The sequence below is a fragment of the Salvelinus fontinalis genome, chromosome 5 (genome assembly GCF_029448725.1).
Source record: "Salvelinus fontinalis isolate EN_2023a chromosome 5, ASM2944872v1, whole genome shotgun sequence".
Taxonomy (NCBI): Eukaryota; Metazoa; Chordata; class Actinopteri; order Salmoniformes; family Salmonidae; genus Salvelinus; species Salvelinus fontinalis.
In genome coordinates, this window is record NC_074669.1 from 56,826,362 (window position 1) to 56,843,585 (window position 17,224).

A 17,224-nucleotide genomic window follows, 5' to 3' on the forward strand; every position below is an offset into this window, starting at 1 on the left:
CATAATGACTACATAACGATTTACATTCATGTTGTCCCAAAAATACACTAAAACTCCATCATCAACCTCCTGCGCTATTTAGTTCAACCATCACTTAATACGTTCAGTTTCAACGTTAATGAAGAGGTATTGTGGCGGTTAAAGCCCTACATCGACATTACATTTTAATCCAGTTTAGCAAAGTTGTTTTTAACAAGGCAAGGCCTTAGTCACAGTAATTGAAACCACCCTCCACTACGTACTAATGGACTCGTGACAGATGGCAGTAAACATGGACCTCCTTTTCTCTTCCTACACCAACAGAGAAAACAGGACTCATTAGAGTGAGCATAAATCACACCCAGGTCTCAGGGAGTCACAGTCATTAGGCTAGGGTCTGACCATGGCAGCTCCAGGTCTCAGGGAGTCACAGTCATTAGGCTAGGGTCTGACCATGGCAGCTCCAGGTCTCAGGGAGTCACAGTCATTAGGCTAGGGTCTGACCATGGCAGCTCCAGGTCTCAGGGAGTCACAGTCATTAGGCTAGGGTCTGACCATGGCAGCTCCAGGTCTCAGGGAGTCACAGTCATTAGGCTAGGGTCTGACCATGGCAGCTCCAGGTCTCAGGGAGTCACAGTCATTAGGCTAGGGTCTGACCATGGCAGCTCCAGGTCTCAGGGAGTCACAGTCATTAGGCTAGGGTCTGACCATGGCAGCTCCAGGTCTCAGGGAGTCACAGTCATTAGGCTAGGGTCTGACCATGGCAGCTCCAGGTCTCAGGGAGTCACAGTCATTAGGCTAGGGTCTGACCATGGCAGCTCCAGGTCTCAGGGAGTCACAGTCATTAGGCTAGGGTCTGACCATGGCAGCTCCAGGTCTCAGGGAGTCACAGTCATTAGGCTAGGGTCTGACCATGGCAGCTCCAGGTGCAGAGTAAAGGCATGGTGCCATGTTTGCCACCACAGAGAATACTATTGTACACTCTTAGAAAAAAAGGTGCTATCTAGAACCAAAAATGATTTTTCGGCTGTCCTCATAGAAGCACCCTTTGTAGAACCCCAAGATGGGGTTCTACCTGGAATCGAAAAGGGTTCTCCTAAAGGAACAGCCACAGAACCCATTTGGAACTTTTTTAGAACAGAGGTAAACTCCCTGCAACACCCATATTATATGAGTGTAATATCTAAGATGTAGCTAGTCATATTTTGGTCAAGCTGTCAAATGACAGCTATCTTAGGCTGAAAATAATAACTTTTGACAAATGCTATATGTTCCAAAAAGAATTTTTTTGGGGAGGGATACACAAATTGACTTAAAATACCACAATCATTCTGAATTCGTTTTTTGGAGCTTGTAGAGATCTACAAGTGTCATATGGCACTATATACTGTGTATAGTGCACTATATGTACAGGGCACTAATTTTGACCAGAGCTCTATGGGCCTTGGTTAAAAGAATAGTGCACTTTAAAGACAATATGGTGGCATTTGGGGCACAACCTCTGTAATGACACAGAGCTCTGAGGGCCTGTAGGTTAATGTAGAGAATAGTGCACTTTAATGAGACAGATATGAGGTGGCATGTGTGGGGCACGAGGAGCCTCTGTAATGACACTGATCTGAGGCCTGTACCTGTGTGTTTATGTAGAGAACGAGGCGTCCATCTTAATGATACTGATCTGAGGCCTGTACCTGTGTGTTTATGTAGAGAACGAGGCGTCCATCTTAATGATACTGATCTGAGGCCTGTACCTGTGTATTTCTGTGGAGAACGAGGCGTCCATCTTAATGATACTGATCTGAGGCCTGTGTATCTGTGTGTTTCTGTAGAGAACGAGGTGTCCATCTTAATAATACTGATCTGAGGCCTGTGTATCTGTGTGTTTCTGTAGAGAACGAGGCGTCCATCATTGACCTGGCGACCAGTGGAGGAGCAGCACCTGTGGGAGGGTTCATCTACAGAGGCTGTCAGTCCAGAAGGCTCTACGGGAGCTATGTGTTCGGAGACAAGAACGGGTAAGCTTATAAGTTGTAAATATTATAACAGGGTTTTTATTTATCGTCAAATGATCTAGATTAAATGTGTAGCTAGTTTGAATCAAACGTCATTGTTTTCTCATTTGGAACATTCTCAAACGGTTCTAGTGTTCATTGACTTTGAATTGAACAAACACAAACAGCTGTGTTCAGTAAGCCAACTTTGCTATGGTGAACGTAACTCTGAGGTAAACACTATGCCAATTGACGTCCATCCCCTGATTCTGTCCATGGTCACCGTGCCAACATAAACCCAGTGTTCCATCCACGTTGGGGGGAAAACATTACTATCACATTACTGACACTACTACTGCTCAGGCTCATTCACTGTAAATGGAGACGTGATTTCCTGCCCCGGTTGGTTGATCCGTTTGGCTACGGCCTCGTGTTGTTCACACGTTTCATTGGTTGATAATTAATCTTCCTCTCTTTCTGAAGTCAAACCTCGCCTCTTGAATAAACAAAGGAAATAAAGACGCTGAAGGAAGTACGCTATTGAGACATCATGGCAATGTGTTTGGAAAAATGACTCGCAGCTACTTAGTCTCATTTCAGTTTTTGAGGGGCACGTTGTTGTGAAAGGGCGAGGAGGATTTTGGCATCATGTTTATTTAGAAACCAGAAGACTTCATGCACACTAAGGCACTGAAACACAAGACTGTTGTGCTGTGACCTGGAAGGAAACAATGTGCCGTTTTTGCTGACCCCTGACCTGTGCTTAATGCTAGCAACAGTGTACTGTAACAGTGTACTGATGTTGCGCTGTGCTTTTGTGTGTGCTCGTGTGTGTGCGTATGTGTGCGCTTCAGGAACCTGCGGATCCTCCAGAAGGGCTCAGCGGCGGCGAGGGACCAGTGGCAGGAGAAAGCTCTGTGTCTGGGGACCAGCAGCTCCTGTGGCTCCGCTCTGGTGGGACATATCCTGGGCTTTGGAGAGGACCAACTAGGTCAGTAGAACCAGCACAAAGGCTGTTTCCCAAATGGCACCCTATTCCCAATATAGTGCAGTACTTTTTGACCAGAGCACTATGGGCCGTGTTGAAAGTAGTGCACTAAATAGGGAATAGGGTGCCATTTGGGATCCAGCCCAACTCCCTCTAGTCTAAAGACTGGCCCCTACATGTATAGCCACATTATTATATGTCAATTTCTGTGTGTTTCTGGGTGTCTCTCTACATCTGAGCTGATGTTATGAGTGAAAGCTTTTGTCAACAAAGGGTCTGGATGCAGAAGATAGATTGCAGAGTGTCAAGTCTTCCTGAAATGCGTGTTTACACCCAATGACAGATGTCAAAACTGTGGAAAACTCTAGTTCAGAATCATTGGGGCATTGTATATGGAACAATGGTACATGTATTTACATAGTACATCCCTGGAGTGCGATGTCAATGTTCAACATGTTTCCACTCGGTTGGGTTGAGAAACAAGACTGCTCCAATTGACTTTCCGAGATTAGGAAGTGAGGGGAAAAATGTCCGCGGAGTCTGAAATTCAAGCCGTTATTCGAGTGATATTCATGATATTGGACCAGAAAACCAACAGAGGTCACACACGCTGTGTGAGGGGAACTAATACCTCCATCCCTTCCCGCCGTGTCACCTTTCCTCCATGGCACGTTCCAGCAGCAGGATATCAAAGTCTCCCTGCTTCCTGAAGGATTATATGGTCATTTCCATACGATAGCACCAGGCCTCAAAGAGCCTACTGATATGGCATGTAGTTGGCCACCTGGTGATGAATGTTTCTGATCTGTGTTATTGTTTACCAGCCTGCCAGTCATACCATCTTAGGTGAGGTTAGGTTCGCTACATCAACAAACCCACTGAACCCAATTCATTGTATCCCCGTTTGACAAACGAACTCACTGTGAGCTCATGTTTTGCAGAAAACTAATTATCCATATTGGCATACAACGGGCACACAGGGTTAACCATGGGACTTGCTAGTATCTTGGCGTGGTGTTAGTTGAAGATTTTTGCTTTTGTTCATGATTTGTAAATGGTACGGGGGTAGGGGAATGGTGGAGGGCTGTGCTGAGCTGGGCTGGCTTCCCACAACAGGGCCCCATTGACACATGTTTACAATTTGTCCTCTTATGGAGCCGTGTTGTGGGCTTGCTCCTCATTAAATGACTCGCCTGGTTCCAGTCAGGAGTATTCAGTTGTCCCGTGATACTCACTCTCTCACAAGTCCCATGGCAAGTGCAGCACTGCAGGGACCCTGAGCAGGGCCTCTTCCCTTATTTTCTCTCTGTTTCTCTCTCAATTTCAATATCATTTTAAGGGGTCTATTGGCATGGGAAACATACAGTTGAATTTGAAAGTTTGCATACACTTATATTGGAGTCATTAAAACTTGTTTTTCAACCACTCCACAAATTTCTTGTTAACAAACTATAGTTTTGGCAAGTCGGTTAGGACATCTACTTTGTGCATGACACAAGTCATTTTTCCAACAATTGTTTACAGACAGATTATTTCACTTATAATTCACTGTATCACAATTCCAGTGGGTCAGAAGTTTACATACACTAAGTTGACTGCCTTTAAACAGCTTGGAAAATTTCAAAAAATGATGTCATGGCTTTAGAAGCTTCTGATAGTCTAATTGACATCATTTGAGTCAATTGGAGGTGTACCTGTGGATATATTTCAAGGCCTACCTTCAAACTCAGTGCCTCTTTGCTTGCCATCATGGGAAAATCAAAAGAAATCAGCCAAGACCTCAGAAAAATAATTGTAGACCTCCACAAGTCTGGTTCATCCTTGGGAGCAATTTCCGAATGCCTGAAGGTACCACGTTCATCTATACAAACAATAGTACGCAAGTATAAACACCATAGGACCACGCTGCCGTCATACCGCTCAGGAAGGAGACACGTTCTGTCTCCTAGAGATTAATGTACTTTGGTGCAAAAAGTGCAAATCAATCCCAGAACAACACCAAAGGACCTTGTGAAGATGCTGGAGGAAACAGGTACAGCAGTATCTATATCCACAGTACAACAAGTCCTATATCGACATAACCTGAAAGGCCGCTAAGCAAGGAAGAAGCCACTGCTCCAAAACCGACATAAAAAAGCCAGACTGCATTTTGCAACTGCACATGGGGACAAAGATTGTACTTTTTGGATAAATGTCCTCTGGTCTGATGAAACAAAAATAGAACTGTTTGGCCATAATGACCATCGTTATGTTTGGAGGAAAAAGGGGGAGGCTTGCAAGCCGAAGAACACCATCCAAACTGTGAAGCACGGGGGTGGCAGCATCATGTTGTGGGGGTGCTTTGCTGCAGGAGGTACTGGTGCACTTCACAAAATAGATGGCATCATGACGGAGGAAAATGATGTGGATATATTGAAGCAACATCTCAAGACATCAGTCAGGAAGTTAAAGCTTGGTTGCAAATGGGTCTTCCAAATGGACAATGACCCCAAGCATACTTCCAAAGTTGTGGCAAAATGGCTTAAGGACAACAAAGCCCTGACCTCAATCCTATAGAAAAATTGTGGACAGACCTGAAAAAGCGTGTGCGACCAAGGAGGCCTACAAACCTGACTAAGTTAAATCAGCTTTGTCAGGAGGAATGGGCCAAAATTCACCCCACCTATTGTGGGAAGCTTGTGGAAGGCTACCCGAAACGTTTGACCCAAGTCAAACAATTTAAAGGCAATGCTACCAAATACTAATTGAGTGTATGTAAACTTCTGATCCACTGGGAATGTGATGAAAGAAATAAAAGCTGAAATATATAGTTATCTCTACTATTATTCTGACATTTCACATTCTTAAAATAAAGTGGTGATCCTAACTGACCTAAGACAGGGAATTTTTACTAGGATTAAATGTCAGGAATTATGAAAACTGATTTAAATGTATTTGGCTAAGGTGTATGTAAACTTCTGACTTCAACTGTATGTTAACATTGCCAAAGCAAGTGAACTAGATAATAAACAAAAGTGAAATAAACAATACAAATTAACAGTAAATATTACACTCACAAAAGTTCCAAAATAATAAAGACATTACAAATATCAAATTATGTGCAAATAGATAAAGTACAAAAGGGAAAATAAATAAACATAAATATATGGGTTGTATTTACAATGCTGGTCTTCACAGGTTGCCCTTTTCTTGTGGCAACAGGGCTTCTTAACTGGTTGCCCTTCTTTTTTTCTCTCTCTCTCTCTCTCTCTCTCTCTCTCTCTCTCTCTCTCTCTCTCTCTCTCTCTCTCTCGCTCTCTCTCTCTCTCTCTCTCTCTCTCTCTCTCTCTCTCTCTCTCTCTCTCTCTCTCTCTCACTCTCTATCTCCTCTTCTCTTATTTGCTCTCTCTAGATAGGGCTGATGCCTGGACTACATTTCCCATGTAACCCCTGTTCTCCTCACCCCCAGGTGAAGTGTACATCCTGGCCACCAGTAAAAGCATGGCACAGTCACACAGTGGGAAGCTCTACAAGCTAGTGGACCCTAAAAGGTAAAGAACACAACTTTCTTTGTGTGTGTGTGCATGTGTGTCTGTGGCCTGCCCATATACCTACACATAGCAGATATAGTGGCAGTGCAGGATCACAACTTCACAGGGAGAGGGAATGTCATACCTCCCTCCATCCCTTGTTTTCTACACCTCTCCAATACATCACACACACGCACGCACACACCAGGGCTCTTATCCCCTTAAACAAATCATCACACAATGGCCGGTTCCCCGGGCCAACACAAATCTCAGCGGGGTAATTGGAGAGTAAGCATACCGTTTCTAACATCAGCACTACCAGCGGGCCCTGTTAGAGAGAGAGAGGGAAGATAGGAGAGAAGAAAGAGAGAGAGGATAGTGAGGAGAGGGGAGAGAGAGCGAGGAGAGAGAGAGAAAGCGAGCACACGTGGCTCGCTGGGTATTTTCGTAGCGTTTGACAGGGCTGCTTATACACTCCTGGAGAGAACGGAGGGCACCTGTCGACGAGTGGTAATGTTTTCCTCATAGTCGTAGGGAGAGATTTGTTACATGTGACTGGAATATCTGGTGGTTATGGGTTTTAATGAAGGGATGCTGTGTCCCAAAAATGTGCCCCGCTGCGTCCCAACAATCCAGGTCGCACACAGCTGATAATGTGCTGGAGTTTCTGGTGATAAATATTACTAGAGGAGATGGTTGCCTGTTAATCATTGTTGTATGCGTGCTTAACATTTTACCATGTGTTTTACTCTATTCAATATTTTCGATAATCATGAATCTTTAACAAATGATGTTTGCGTCAACCCTAGTACATGTGAAAAACATTTCTCCCAGCACACCATACACACGTATATGGGGTGTATGAAGTCCCCCTCCACTGTAGCCAACATCTGAGACATGTGTAGGCCTTGAATGTCACTGATATATAGTCTGAATCATGAGAAATTACATTGAACACAACCAGATCCTCTCACTTTCTAATTCAAACCAATCGCTCTTCAAGCTGTGTCTTTCCACCCTCAGCCACCCAGAAATCATCCAGTCCCCCTTTTCAGCTGGAATGGAGAGCTAGAGATCCTCATGTAGGTTCTTCAGCTTAAGTGAAGTTGGCAGGGAGGCATGTGGAGCATCTAAAAACATTTCACTGGGCTTACAGTGGGAGTTAAGTCTAGGAAGGCCACAGAATAATGTTTCCTTAAGTCCATTTCACTTTATTGGTGTGTGTGTGTGTGTGTGTGTGTGTGTGTGTGTGTGTGTGTGTGTGTGTGTGTGTGTGTGTGTGTGTGTGTGTGTGTGTGTGTGTGTGTGTGTGTGTGTGTGTGTGTGTGTGTGTGTGTGTGTGTGTGTGTGTGTGTGTGTGTGTGTGTGTGTGTGTGTGCTTGCGTGTGTGGGACAATAGAAACAGATCCCTGGCTAATTATTGCTAAGGTGATGACAATACCAACCAAGTCACAATTAATTACGCCACAGATGTTTCTACGGGCCCCTTGCTGCCCCGCTCAACGTTTTATTTACAGTGGGGAGAACAAGTATTTGATACACTGCCGATTTTGCAGGTTTTCCTACTTACAAAGCATGTAGAGGTCTGTAATTTTTATCATAGGTACACTTCAACTGTGAGAGACGGAATCTAAAACAAAAATCCAGAAAATCACATTGTATGATTTTTAAGTAAATAATTTGCATTTTATTGCATGACATAAGTATTTGATACATCAGAAAAGCAGAACTTAATATTTGGTACAGAAACCTTTGTGTGCAATTACAGAGATCATACGTTTCCTGTAGTTCTTGACCAGGTTTGCACACACTGCAGCAGGGATTTTGGCCCACTCCTCCATACAGACCTTCTCCAGATCCTTCAGGTTTCGGGGCTGTCGCTGGGCAATACGGACTTTCAGCTCCCTCCAAAGATTTTCTATTGGGTTCAGGTCTGGAGACTGGCTAGGCCACTCCAGGACCTTGAGATGCTTCTTACGGAGCCACTCCTTAGTTGCCCTGGCTGTGTGTTTCGGGTCGTTGTCATGCTGGAAGAACCAGCCACGACCCATCTTCAATGCTCTTACTGAGGGAAGGAGGTTGTTGGCCAAGATCTCGCGATACATGGCCCCATCCATCCTCCCCTCAATACGGTGCAGTCGTCCTGTCCCCTTTGCAGAAAAGCATCCCCAAAGAATGATGTTTCCACCTCCATGCTTCAAGGTTGGGATGGTGTTCTTGGGGTTGTACTCATCCTTCTTCTTCCTCCAAACACGGCGAGTGGAGTTTAGACCAAAAAGCTCTATTTTTGTCTCATCAGACCACATGACCTTCTCCCATTCCTCCTCTGGATCATCCAGATGGTCATTGGCAAACTTCAGACGGGCCTGGACATGCGCTGGCTTGAGCAGGGGGATCTTGCGTGCGCTGCAGGATTTTAATCCATGACGGCATGGTGTGTTACTAATGGTTTTCTTTGAGACTGTGGTCCCAGCTCTCTTCAGGTCATTGACCAGGTCCTGCCGTGTAGTTCTGGGCTGATCCCTCACCTTCCTCATGATCATTGATGCCCCACGAGGTGAGATCTTGCATGGAGCCCCAGACCGAGGGTGATTGACCGTCATCTTGAACTTCTTCCATTTTCTAATAATTGCGCCAACAGTTGTTGCCTTCTCACCAAGCTGCTTGCCTATTGTCCTGTAGCCCATCCCAGCCTTGTGCAGGTCTACAATTGTATCCCTGATGTCCTTACACAGCTCTCTGGTCTTGGCCATTGTGGAGAGGTTGGAGTCTGTTTGATTGAGTGTGTGGACAGGTGTCTTTTATACAGGTAACGAGTTCAAACAGGTGCAGTTAATACAGGTAATGAGTGAAGAACAGGAGGGCTTCTTAAAGAAAAACTAACAGGTCTGTGAGAGCCGGAATTCTTACTGGTTGGTAGGTGATCAAATACTTATGTCATGCAATAAAATGCAAATTAATTACTTAAAAATCATACAATGTGATTTTCTGGATTTTTGTTTTAGATTCCGTCTCCCACAGTTGAAGTGTACCTATGATAAAAATTACAGACCTCTACATGCTTTGTAAGTAGGAAAACTTGCAAAATCGGCAGTGTATCAAATACTTGTTCTCCCCACTGTATGTTTTTTGGCATGGACACATTTTTCCCAAACAACAATTCTTTCCACCCATATTTTGGGCTTGTTTAGTCTGTATAGTGGCCTGTGTGGTGCTGGGAGTCCGGCTTCTACACACGCACGCGCGCACACACACACACACTCACTCACTCACTTCGCTATTAGTATCTCGTTACAGGGAGGATGGAGAGGGGGAGGGAAGGGGGCAGCTAACGTTTCTGACCTTGCTGCGTTATCACGTCTGGTGGGCCACCCGTCCTCCTCTACCCCTTCTGGGGTACCTGGCGCCCCCTCACCCTCCTCCTTCACAGAAGACTTGTATTTCTGAGAGGCGAGCCTGTGGTGGTCCGGGGGTCCCACAACATCCACCCACATGGTGTTTTCATTACATGTATGTTTGGGGAAGAGGAGGGGGGCTTTAGGAGGCAGGAGGCTGGGGAGGGGAGTGAAAGAGGAAAATCACCTAAACCCCCCTGCAATGTTTTGGGGTAAACACACGTCCCGGCAGCGCGCTGACTTCATTTGTAGGTATTTGTTTGTCAGTCGGGTACCGTCCAATAATAAATAGGCCACCATGCGTCTCAGTAACATCATTATACGTTGTCTCTGTCCCATGTGGACACTGTCGTGGAAATTCTGTACTGAGTAAGATTTCATTTCTAAATATACAACACAGAGGCAAGGCAGAGTAGGATCATGTGGCATTGTTTACTGGCTCTACTGTGGAAGGAGACAGAGCTGTTTAAAAATACCTTGCGGCCTTGCCCAGGATTCAAACCTAGTCCATATGCATCACACTCACACACACACACACGATATGCCGTCTTCCCCAAGGCTTCAACGGGTTTCAGTTCTGTTTTTAATGTTTTCCTTTCCCCCTCTTTCTATAATTAGATCAGTATAATGTCTGATTGAGACATGCAATGCTTCATTGAATATGTCTTATCTCAATTGCCCTGCCACACGCAGTCAGAGGTCCCCATGGGAGAGAGAGAGAGAGACTTTTATTTATTTCTGGTGCTAACATCCATTTAGAAGCAGAGGAGGAGGAGGATTTATTCCTTGAGAGAGGAGAGACACAAACACACACCGCCTCCAGGTTTTGGGTGGGTTGGTTATGTGGGTGATGTCACTGGCCACATTGTAAATCTGTACAGTATGTAACTGCCAGGTTGTTTATCGCGTATAAGAATGGAAGGGACAGAACCACGTTTTATTCAAAACCAAATTCTATCCAGTCCTCACGATTCCATCTGGAACCTGAATGGGGGGAGAAATCATTTTCGTAGAGAGTTGAAACAGTAAGAACTCCTGCTGATAACGGTAATAAAAGAAGTTGTCTTTCCACCTAAACAGGCTTTTATCCAAAGAGGGAGGACATGGTTCTCCTGTGTCATAATATACTTTTCACACAATTTAGGGTTTAGTTGAGTCAGGTGCAGTCCTCTGATTGAATTGTAAAGAGTAAAGAGGTTGAGAAGACCCAGTGGACATAGAATAGGGCTCTGGGACCTCCTTTATGAAGTCACTATGGAAGTCACAAATTACAGGAAGTACTGGGGAGAAGGAGCAGGGAGGTGTGTGTGTGTGTTCAGTGTGTGTGGTACGATAGCTCCCAGCTCCATATATTCTGGCTAAAAAAGCCAGCTCTTTTATTCAGATGTCCCTCCTAAATCTTGCTGCTGCACTACTGTGGTCCTGCCCTTGACAAAGCTGCTCCACAGCTCTACTGAATGGCCCTGGCTCCTACAATACACAGTACATTTCTGACACAATTAAAACAAGGGATGAAACCACAAAGAAGCCCCCAAACAATGGAGCCGGATGACAAAACAGCCAAAGGACTCACACTGGGCCGTTTGATTTAGCCATTGTTGGGAGGCACAATGTACACCACTCCAGGGCTTTTTTCTCACATACACCTCATGCCAATCAAGCAAGCCCCAGCACATAGCCCCAACACATTCCTTCCCAAAACCCTCCCCACCAACTCCCAGGCTACCAGCCACCCATCACTATCAAAGCTTTAAGTGAAATAAATCTGATAGTCGCTAGAGTATCCCTCACTAATAGCATCCCCTATATCAATCAGCTGTATGATTTGATCTGGGGTGACTTTTGAGGCGGTGAGATATTATAAAGAGGGCTGTGTTGTGAATAAGAGGGAGCTGATCAGGGATCAGGCTCAGCATATGGTCCCTGGCTGATGTCTCCTGTTCTGGAACAAAGGGGGAGGTGGGAAGGGAGGCAGCTGAGCCAAGCAGAGCTCCATACATCCCTCCCCCCCACCACCACCTCGCCTACCTCCTCCATTCTGCCATTAGGACTACACTTTGAAAAAAAGAAGCTATCTAGAATCTAAAAGGGTTCTTCGGCAGTCCACATTTGAGAACCGTTTGAAGAACGCTGTATGGTTCCAGGTAGAACACAGAGGGTTCTAAATGGAACCGTAAAAGGTTCTACATGTAACCAAAAAGAGTTCTCCTATGGGGACAGCCGAAGAACCCCTTTGGAACCCTTTTTTCTAAGAGTGTTGGAAACCAGCCAATAATGTATACAAACCCTAGATGGCTGATGATATGTATTGGCCATTGAGAGGTTTTTGAAGCCACCGGTCGGCCATATTGGCACTCCCCTCAGTAGGAGCAGTCCTCCATAGGAATTAATGGAATTCTACAGTATTTCAATTAAATGTTTTACGGTCAAAATTACATGTATTGAAGTATTTTTTTGTTGTAGAGGGGACGGTAACATTAGTAATAAAAAATATATATACTTTATGGAAAAGGTTTTTATATATTTTTTTATTTTTATGTTTAGCTCACATAATATAATTTAAGATTATGCATTAAGGTGTCTGTAATAGAATGAATGTGGCAAAAACGAATGTAGACATTAATAAATGCATTTCTAAAGCTTCCCCAAAAAAATACAACGTGAGGGAGTGCCAAGATGGAGGCTCAGGGGGCTTCAAAACAGCGCCCCCTATCAGTCATCTAGTGTATATATAAATCATTGGGACCAGCCCCGTGGACACTCAAACTAATAAGCGGCCCTCCTTTAATTTATCAGTCTTCATCAGTCTGTGTTTTATGCAAGTGTCCTCGCCGAGTTTATACATTCCCACAGTGCCTGTTGACCCAGCTGCCTTTGTCAAGTGGCGCTCCGGCAGGTGTTGTTTTCACCCGGGACCATGGCCACCCATGGCACTAATACAAACTGATGAGGGGCAATAGCCGTGGCTGACCCCTGCCCGCCTGACACTATTAACAGTGTTGTACCCCAATCCTCCAGGGACTAGCTGTCCCCCTTTTCTCTCTCTCTCACCCTGGTCTCTTTCTCCCAACTCCATCACTCTCCCACCCTCTCTCTTTCTGTCCCTCCTTCTCTCAGTTTTAACTACGTGCAGCCTGTCACAACAAAGGCCCAGAGTGTGGATGAGAAAAGGCACAGGGTTGGGTGGGTGCTGAAGGGAGCGGAGCATGGGAATCGCCCCCCACCCCTCCACCCCCCTAGAGACCCCCTCTAGGCTCTGGTACTGCCCCGGGACTGCCATCAGTCAATGTGGCTGTCAGAACAACACTCTCCCAGCCACGGTGTCCGACGCCCCACTCACATACCCCCAGAACCCTGACCAGGACCCCCTAACTCACTCACTCACTCACTCACTCACTCACTCACTCACTCACTCACTCACTCACACAACACAGGCCAGGAGCACCTCCTTTGAGCCCTAACCAACCACAGTCAGTAAGTCAGTTCATTCACAACCAGACCCCAATATCACATTCAGTTGTGGCTCCTGTCTGTGCATTGGTCATTATATCTCTATAGCATTATTTCTCTATAGCATTATCTCTCTACAGAATTAGAGGTCTCCCCAGCATTATCTCTCTACAGCATTAGAGCTCTCCCCAGCATTATCTCTCTACAGCATTAGAGCTCTCCCCCGCATTCTCTCTACAGCATTAGAGGTCTCCCCAGCATTATCTCTCTACAGCATTATCTCTCTACAGCATTAGGGTCTCACTACAGCATTCTCTCTACAGCATTAGAGCTCTCCCCAGCATTATCTCACTACAGCATTATCTCGCGACAGCATTATATTCTGTCTAGGATTATCTCGCTATAGCATTGATCTCTCGACAGCATTATATCTAGCATAGAGCTCTCCCCAGCATTATCTCGCTATAGCATTATCTCGCGACAGCATTATATTCTGTCTAGGATTATCTCGCTATAGCATTAGATGTCTCTACAGCATTATCTCTACAGCATTCTCTCTCAGCGTTATTTATCTACAGCATTAGGTCTCTACAGCGCCCAGAGAGTCCAGCAGGCAGAGAGTCCAGCAGGCAGAGAGTCCAGCAGGCAGAGAGTCCAGCAGGCAGAGAGTCCAGCAGGCAGAGAGTCCAGCAGGCAGAGAGTCCAGCAGGCAGAGAGTCCAGCATCATTATCATCATAACAGACTCTACACACATGCACTGGCCACTCCACAGCACTCCCACCAGGCTCTCTGTTTTCCATACCACTACCACTGTGTGTGTGTGTGTGTGTGTGTGTGTGTGTGTGTGTGTGTGTGTGTGTGTGTGTGTGTGTGTGTGTGTGTGTGTGTGTGTGTGTGTGTGTGTGTGTGTGTGTGTGTGTGTGTGTGTGTGTGTGTGTCTGATGGATATGTCAATACACTGCCTGGCTGAGGCTTGTCTTGCTTCATTAGTCGATGCTGTTTGGCCCCATCCACACACACAGAAACGCACACAAGCTAACAGGCATTTCACATTTGAATTCCATCACGTAGAACGCTCCTATATTATTTCCAGGTTTTTGAGCCCGGGCTGTAGCGTGATATGAAATGATCATACTCTAAGCCTCCTTTGGGCCAGTGCGTGTGTTCAATGTTTGTCTTGTTATGAGATGATCACAATATGTCTGTTTAGTATGCTGCCTGTTGGCAGTGTGGTTGGATATGTTTGCGGGTGTGTGCTACATCTGTGTGTGTGTGGGGTGTTTGAGTCTCCTGTCATGCTGAATTGCAGCAGCGAATGGCTGTTCCCGGTGGCCTGTTCCCGGTGGCCTAGACACACACACACACACACACACACACACACACACACACACACACACACACACACACACACACACACACACACACACACACACACACACACACACACACACACACACACTCCTCAGTGGAAACAAAACCCTGGTCCAGCCATTCAGTCAGTCCACCATTCCTCCAGTCTCCCAACCTCTGATGCTCCAAATGAATTATTATACTCAAAAACTCATTATCAACATTCCAGAAACAGAATATTCCAGAAAGAACCCTGTCACACAGAGTCTCTCCGTACTCAAACATTCATTCTCCCCATGACTCCTTTCCATCAAATCAATGTTATGTAAAGGCACATTCTGGTGGAGCCGTTTCCTCTTCTCTGTTGTGTATGGTTAAGTGTTCTGCTGCTATGGCACCACTGCTGCTGCCTCTATTGTGTGTGTGTGTGTGTGTGTGTGTGTGTGTGTGTGTGTGTGTGTGTGTGTGTGTGTGTGTGTGTGTGTGTGTGTGTGTGTGTGTGTGTGTGTGTGTGTGTGTGTGTGTGTGTGTGTGTGTGTGTGTGTGTGTGTGTGTGTGTGTGTGTGTGTGTGTGTATGTGTGAGAATATGGTGTGTGAAAGAAAGGCCACATATCCGTATGTAATGCCTCAGAACAGTGTGCATGAGCCTTTAGAGTGTGTGACCGTTGCCCTCCCTGTGTGGCCCCTGCAGGCCCGCGGTCCCTAAGGAGTGTCAGAGACAGGTGGAGGCCCCGGAGCTGCTGGGAACGGCCTGCTCACGGCAGTGTAAGAACGGACACTGCACCCCCACCGGGAAGTGTTGCTGCAGCACCGGCTGGGAGGGACCCTTCTGCAGAGTGGGTGAGTCAGAGGAAAGTGCTGTTTGAAGTGTTCAACCATAACCTAGAATATTAGTATAACATTACATAATAACCCTCTGCAGAGTAGCTGAGACCTACTGTATAACAAGAGTTACACAATAATGTAAAGAATTCTACTGTATATCTTGAGTAATGTTGATATTTATCAAATAGACTACTTTGGATCCATAGTGGACCCACATAAAGTGTTTATGAATGTTTTGTTATCGCTTGTCAAGATATCCTCTCTCTCTCTCTCTCTCTCTCACAGCTAAATGCGAGCCGGCCTGTCGTAACGGAGGCGTGTGTGTTGAGCCCCACAACTGCCTGTGTAAGAGTGGCTACTCGGGCGCCCAGTGTGAGAAGGGCGAGCGGGGCATGCCTAGCGACCAGGAGAAGGACGGCATCCTGGACCACATCATAGACATGACCTCGTACCTGCTGAACCTCACTAGCTACATGGTATAGGGGCATGGGGAGGGGGTCCACTCCCACCGCACCCCCCCCCGGCCCCCTTACTCAACCACCGGAGAAGCCCAAGCAGAGCCTTCCTCCTCCGTGATTCCCCCCTATCTGGACGTACCCTGTCCCCGTCAACACCCAGACTCTGGTCATCTTCCTGCCCATAAGCTCCGGTAGGCTACGTACACCAGGCATCCAGGCCAAGCATCCCTCCAGAGACCATCACACAGACAGACACAGCAACGTGATGGTCTAATGGTTGGACCTCCACTGTGGCTACATAAGCTCTTTTATACTCTTCTTCTCCAGGAGAAAGTTCCTCTCCTTCTCTCTCTGGAAGCCCCATGCAGATGACTTGATATTAGCACTGCACCCCTGCTGAGAACAGAGGGAGACCCCCTTTGCGGTTCTCTCCACACAACAACAAATAAACAGCGGCCATTTTGACTGAAGCCTTACAGAGAGCGAAGGGGAGTCGGCTGAGCTGAAACACGGCGAGGCGGGCGGAGGCGTGGTGACTTAACTTATCCCCCAGGACTGGAGAGTGGACAGGCCAATACTGAGGATTAGCTTTGGGTCTGCCTTCACCAACAAAACCTAGCCTATATACAGCCTTTAAATGAACATGCCAATCTCTTCAGCATCAGCAATGCAATAATACTGACACTGACTGAAGAGTTTCTGATAATCTTACTGTGCCGTGTATAGAGCCCCATACAGAGTCCTGTACTATCTTGTTTAAAGGCGCTAATATGAACGACCAATAGACCAATGTCACAGTAATAATAATGATTATTGTTATTTTGACCCACTGTTTTCTCCGGGTGATGTTTTGTGGGCACATCTTCATAGAAAAAGCTACGTTATGATACAGCGGTATAGATTTGTTGTTCATCGCTCACTTGACATGCTGCCAATGTACAGAATGGATCCATAGCTGAAGAATGAGTGTCTTTGAACTCAACAGGTGTCTATAGATCTATAGAGTTTATATGGCTGTGTCCCTAATGGCACCCTATTCCCCGTATAGTGCACTACTTTTGGCCAGAGCCCTATGGGCCCACGTCAAAAATAGTGAGCTACATACGGAACAAGGGTGCCATTAGGGACAGAGTCTATGACATTGTTAGGATAGAGCTCATAGCTTTGCACTCCCAATGTCAACGGCAGTTTCATACATTTGAAATGGAGTCATCAACTCCACGCACTGTAATGTAATGTTTTTTGTGTTTCACAATCAAGGGCAGACGATTATGTTG

General features: G+C 45.9%; 1 protein-coding gene across 1 annotated transcript in view; it reads left to right on the forward strand.

The window, feature by feature from the left end:
* The window catches only part of LOC129855901 (hedgehog-interacting protein-like), a 36,215-nt gene extending 20,202 nt beyond the window's left edge, over window positions 1-16,013 (forward strand). The window contains exons 7-11 of the mRNA XM_055924010.1: window positions 1,871-1,994; window positions 2,825-2,961; window positions 6,407-6,488; window positions 15,356-15,504; window positions 15,775-16,013. Coding sequence (XP_055779985.1) covers window positions 1,871-1,994; window positions 2,825-2,961; window positions 6,407-6,488; window positions 15,356-15,504; window positions 15,775-15,971 — 689 coding nt within the window. The 3' untranslated portion in view covers window positions 15,972-16,013. The remainder of the gene's footprint in view (window positions 1-1,870; window positions 1,995-2,824; window positions 2,962-6,406; window positions 6,489-15,355; window positions 15,505-15,774) is intronic.
* Window positions 16,014-17,224: the final 1,211 nt, after the last annotated feature.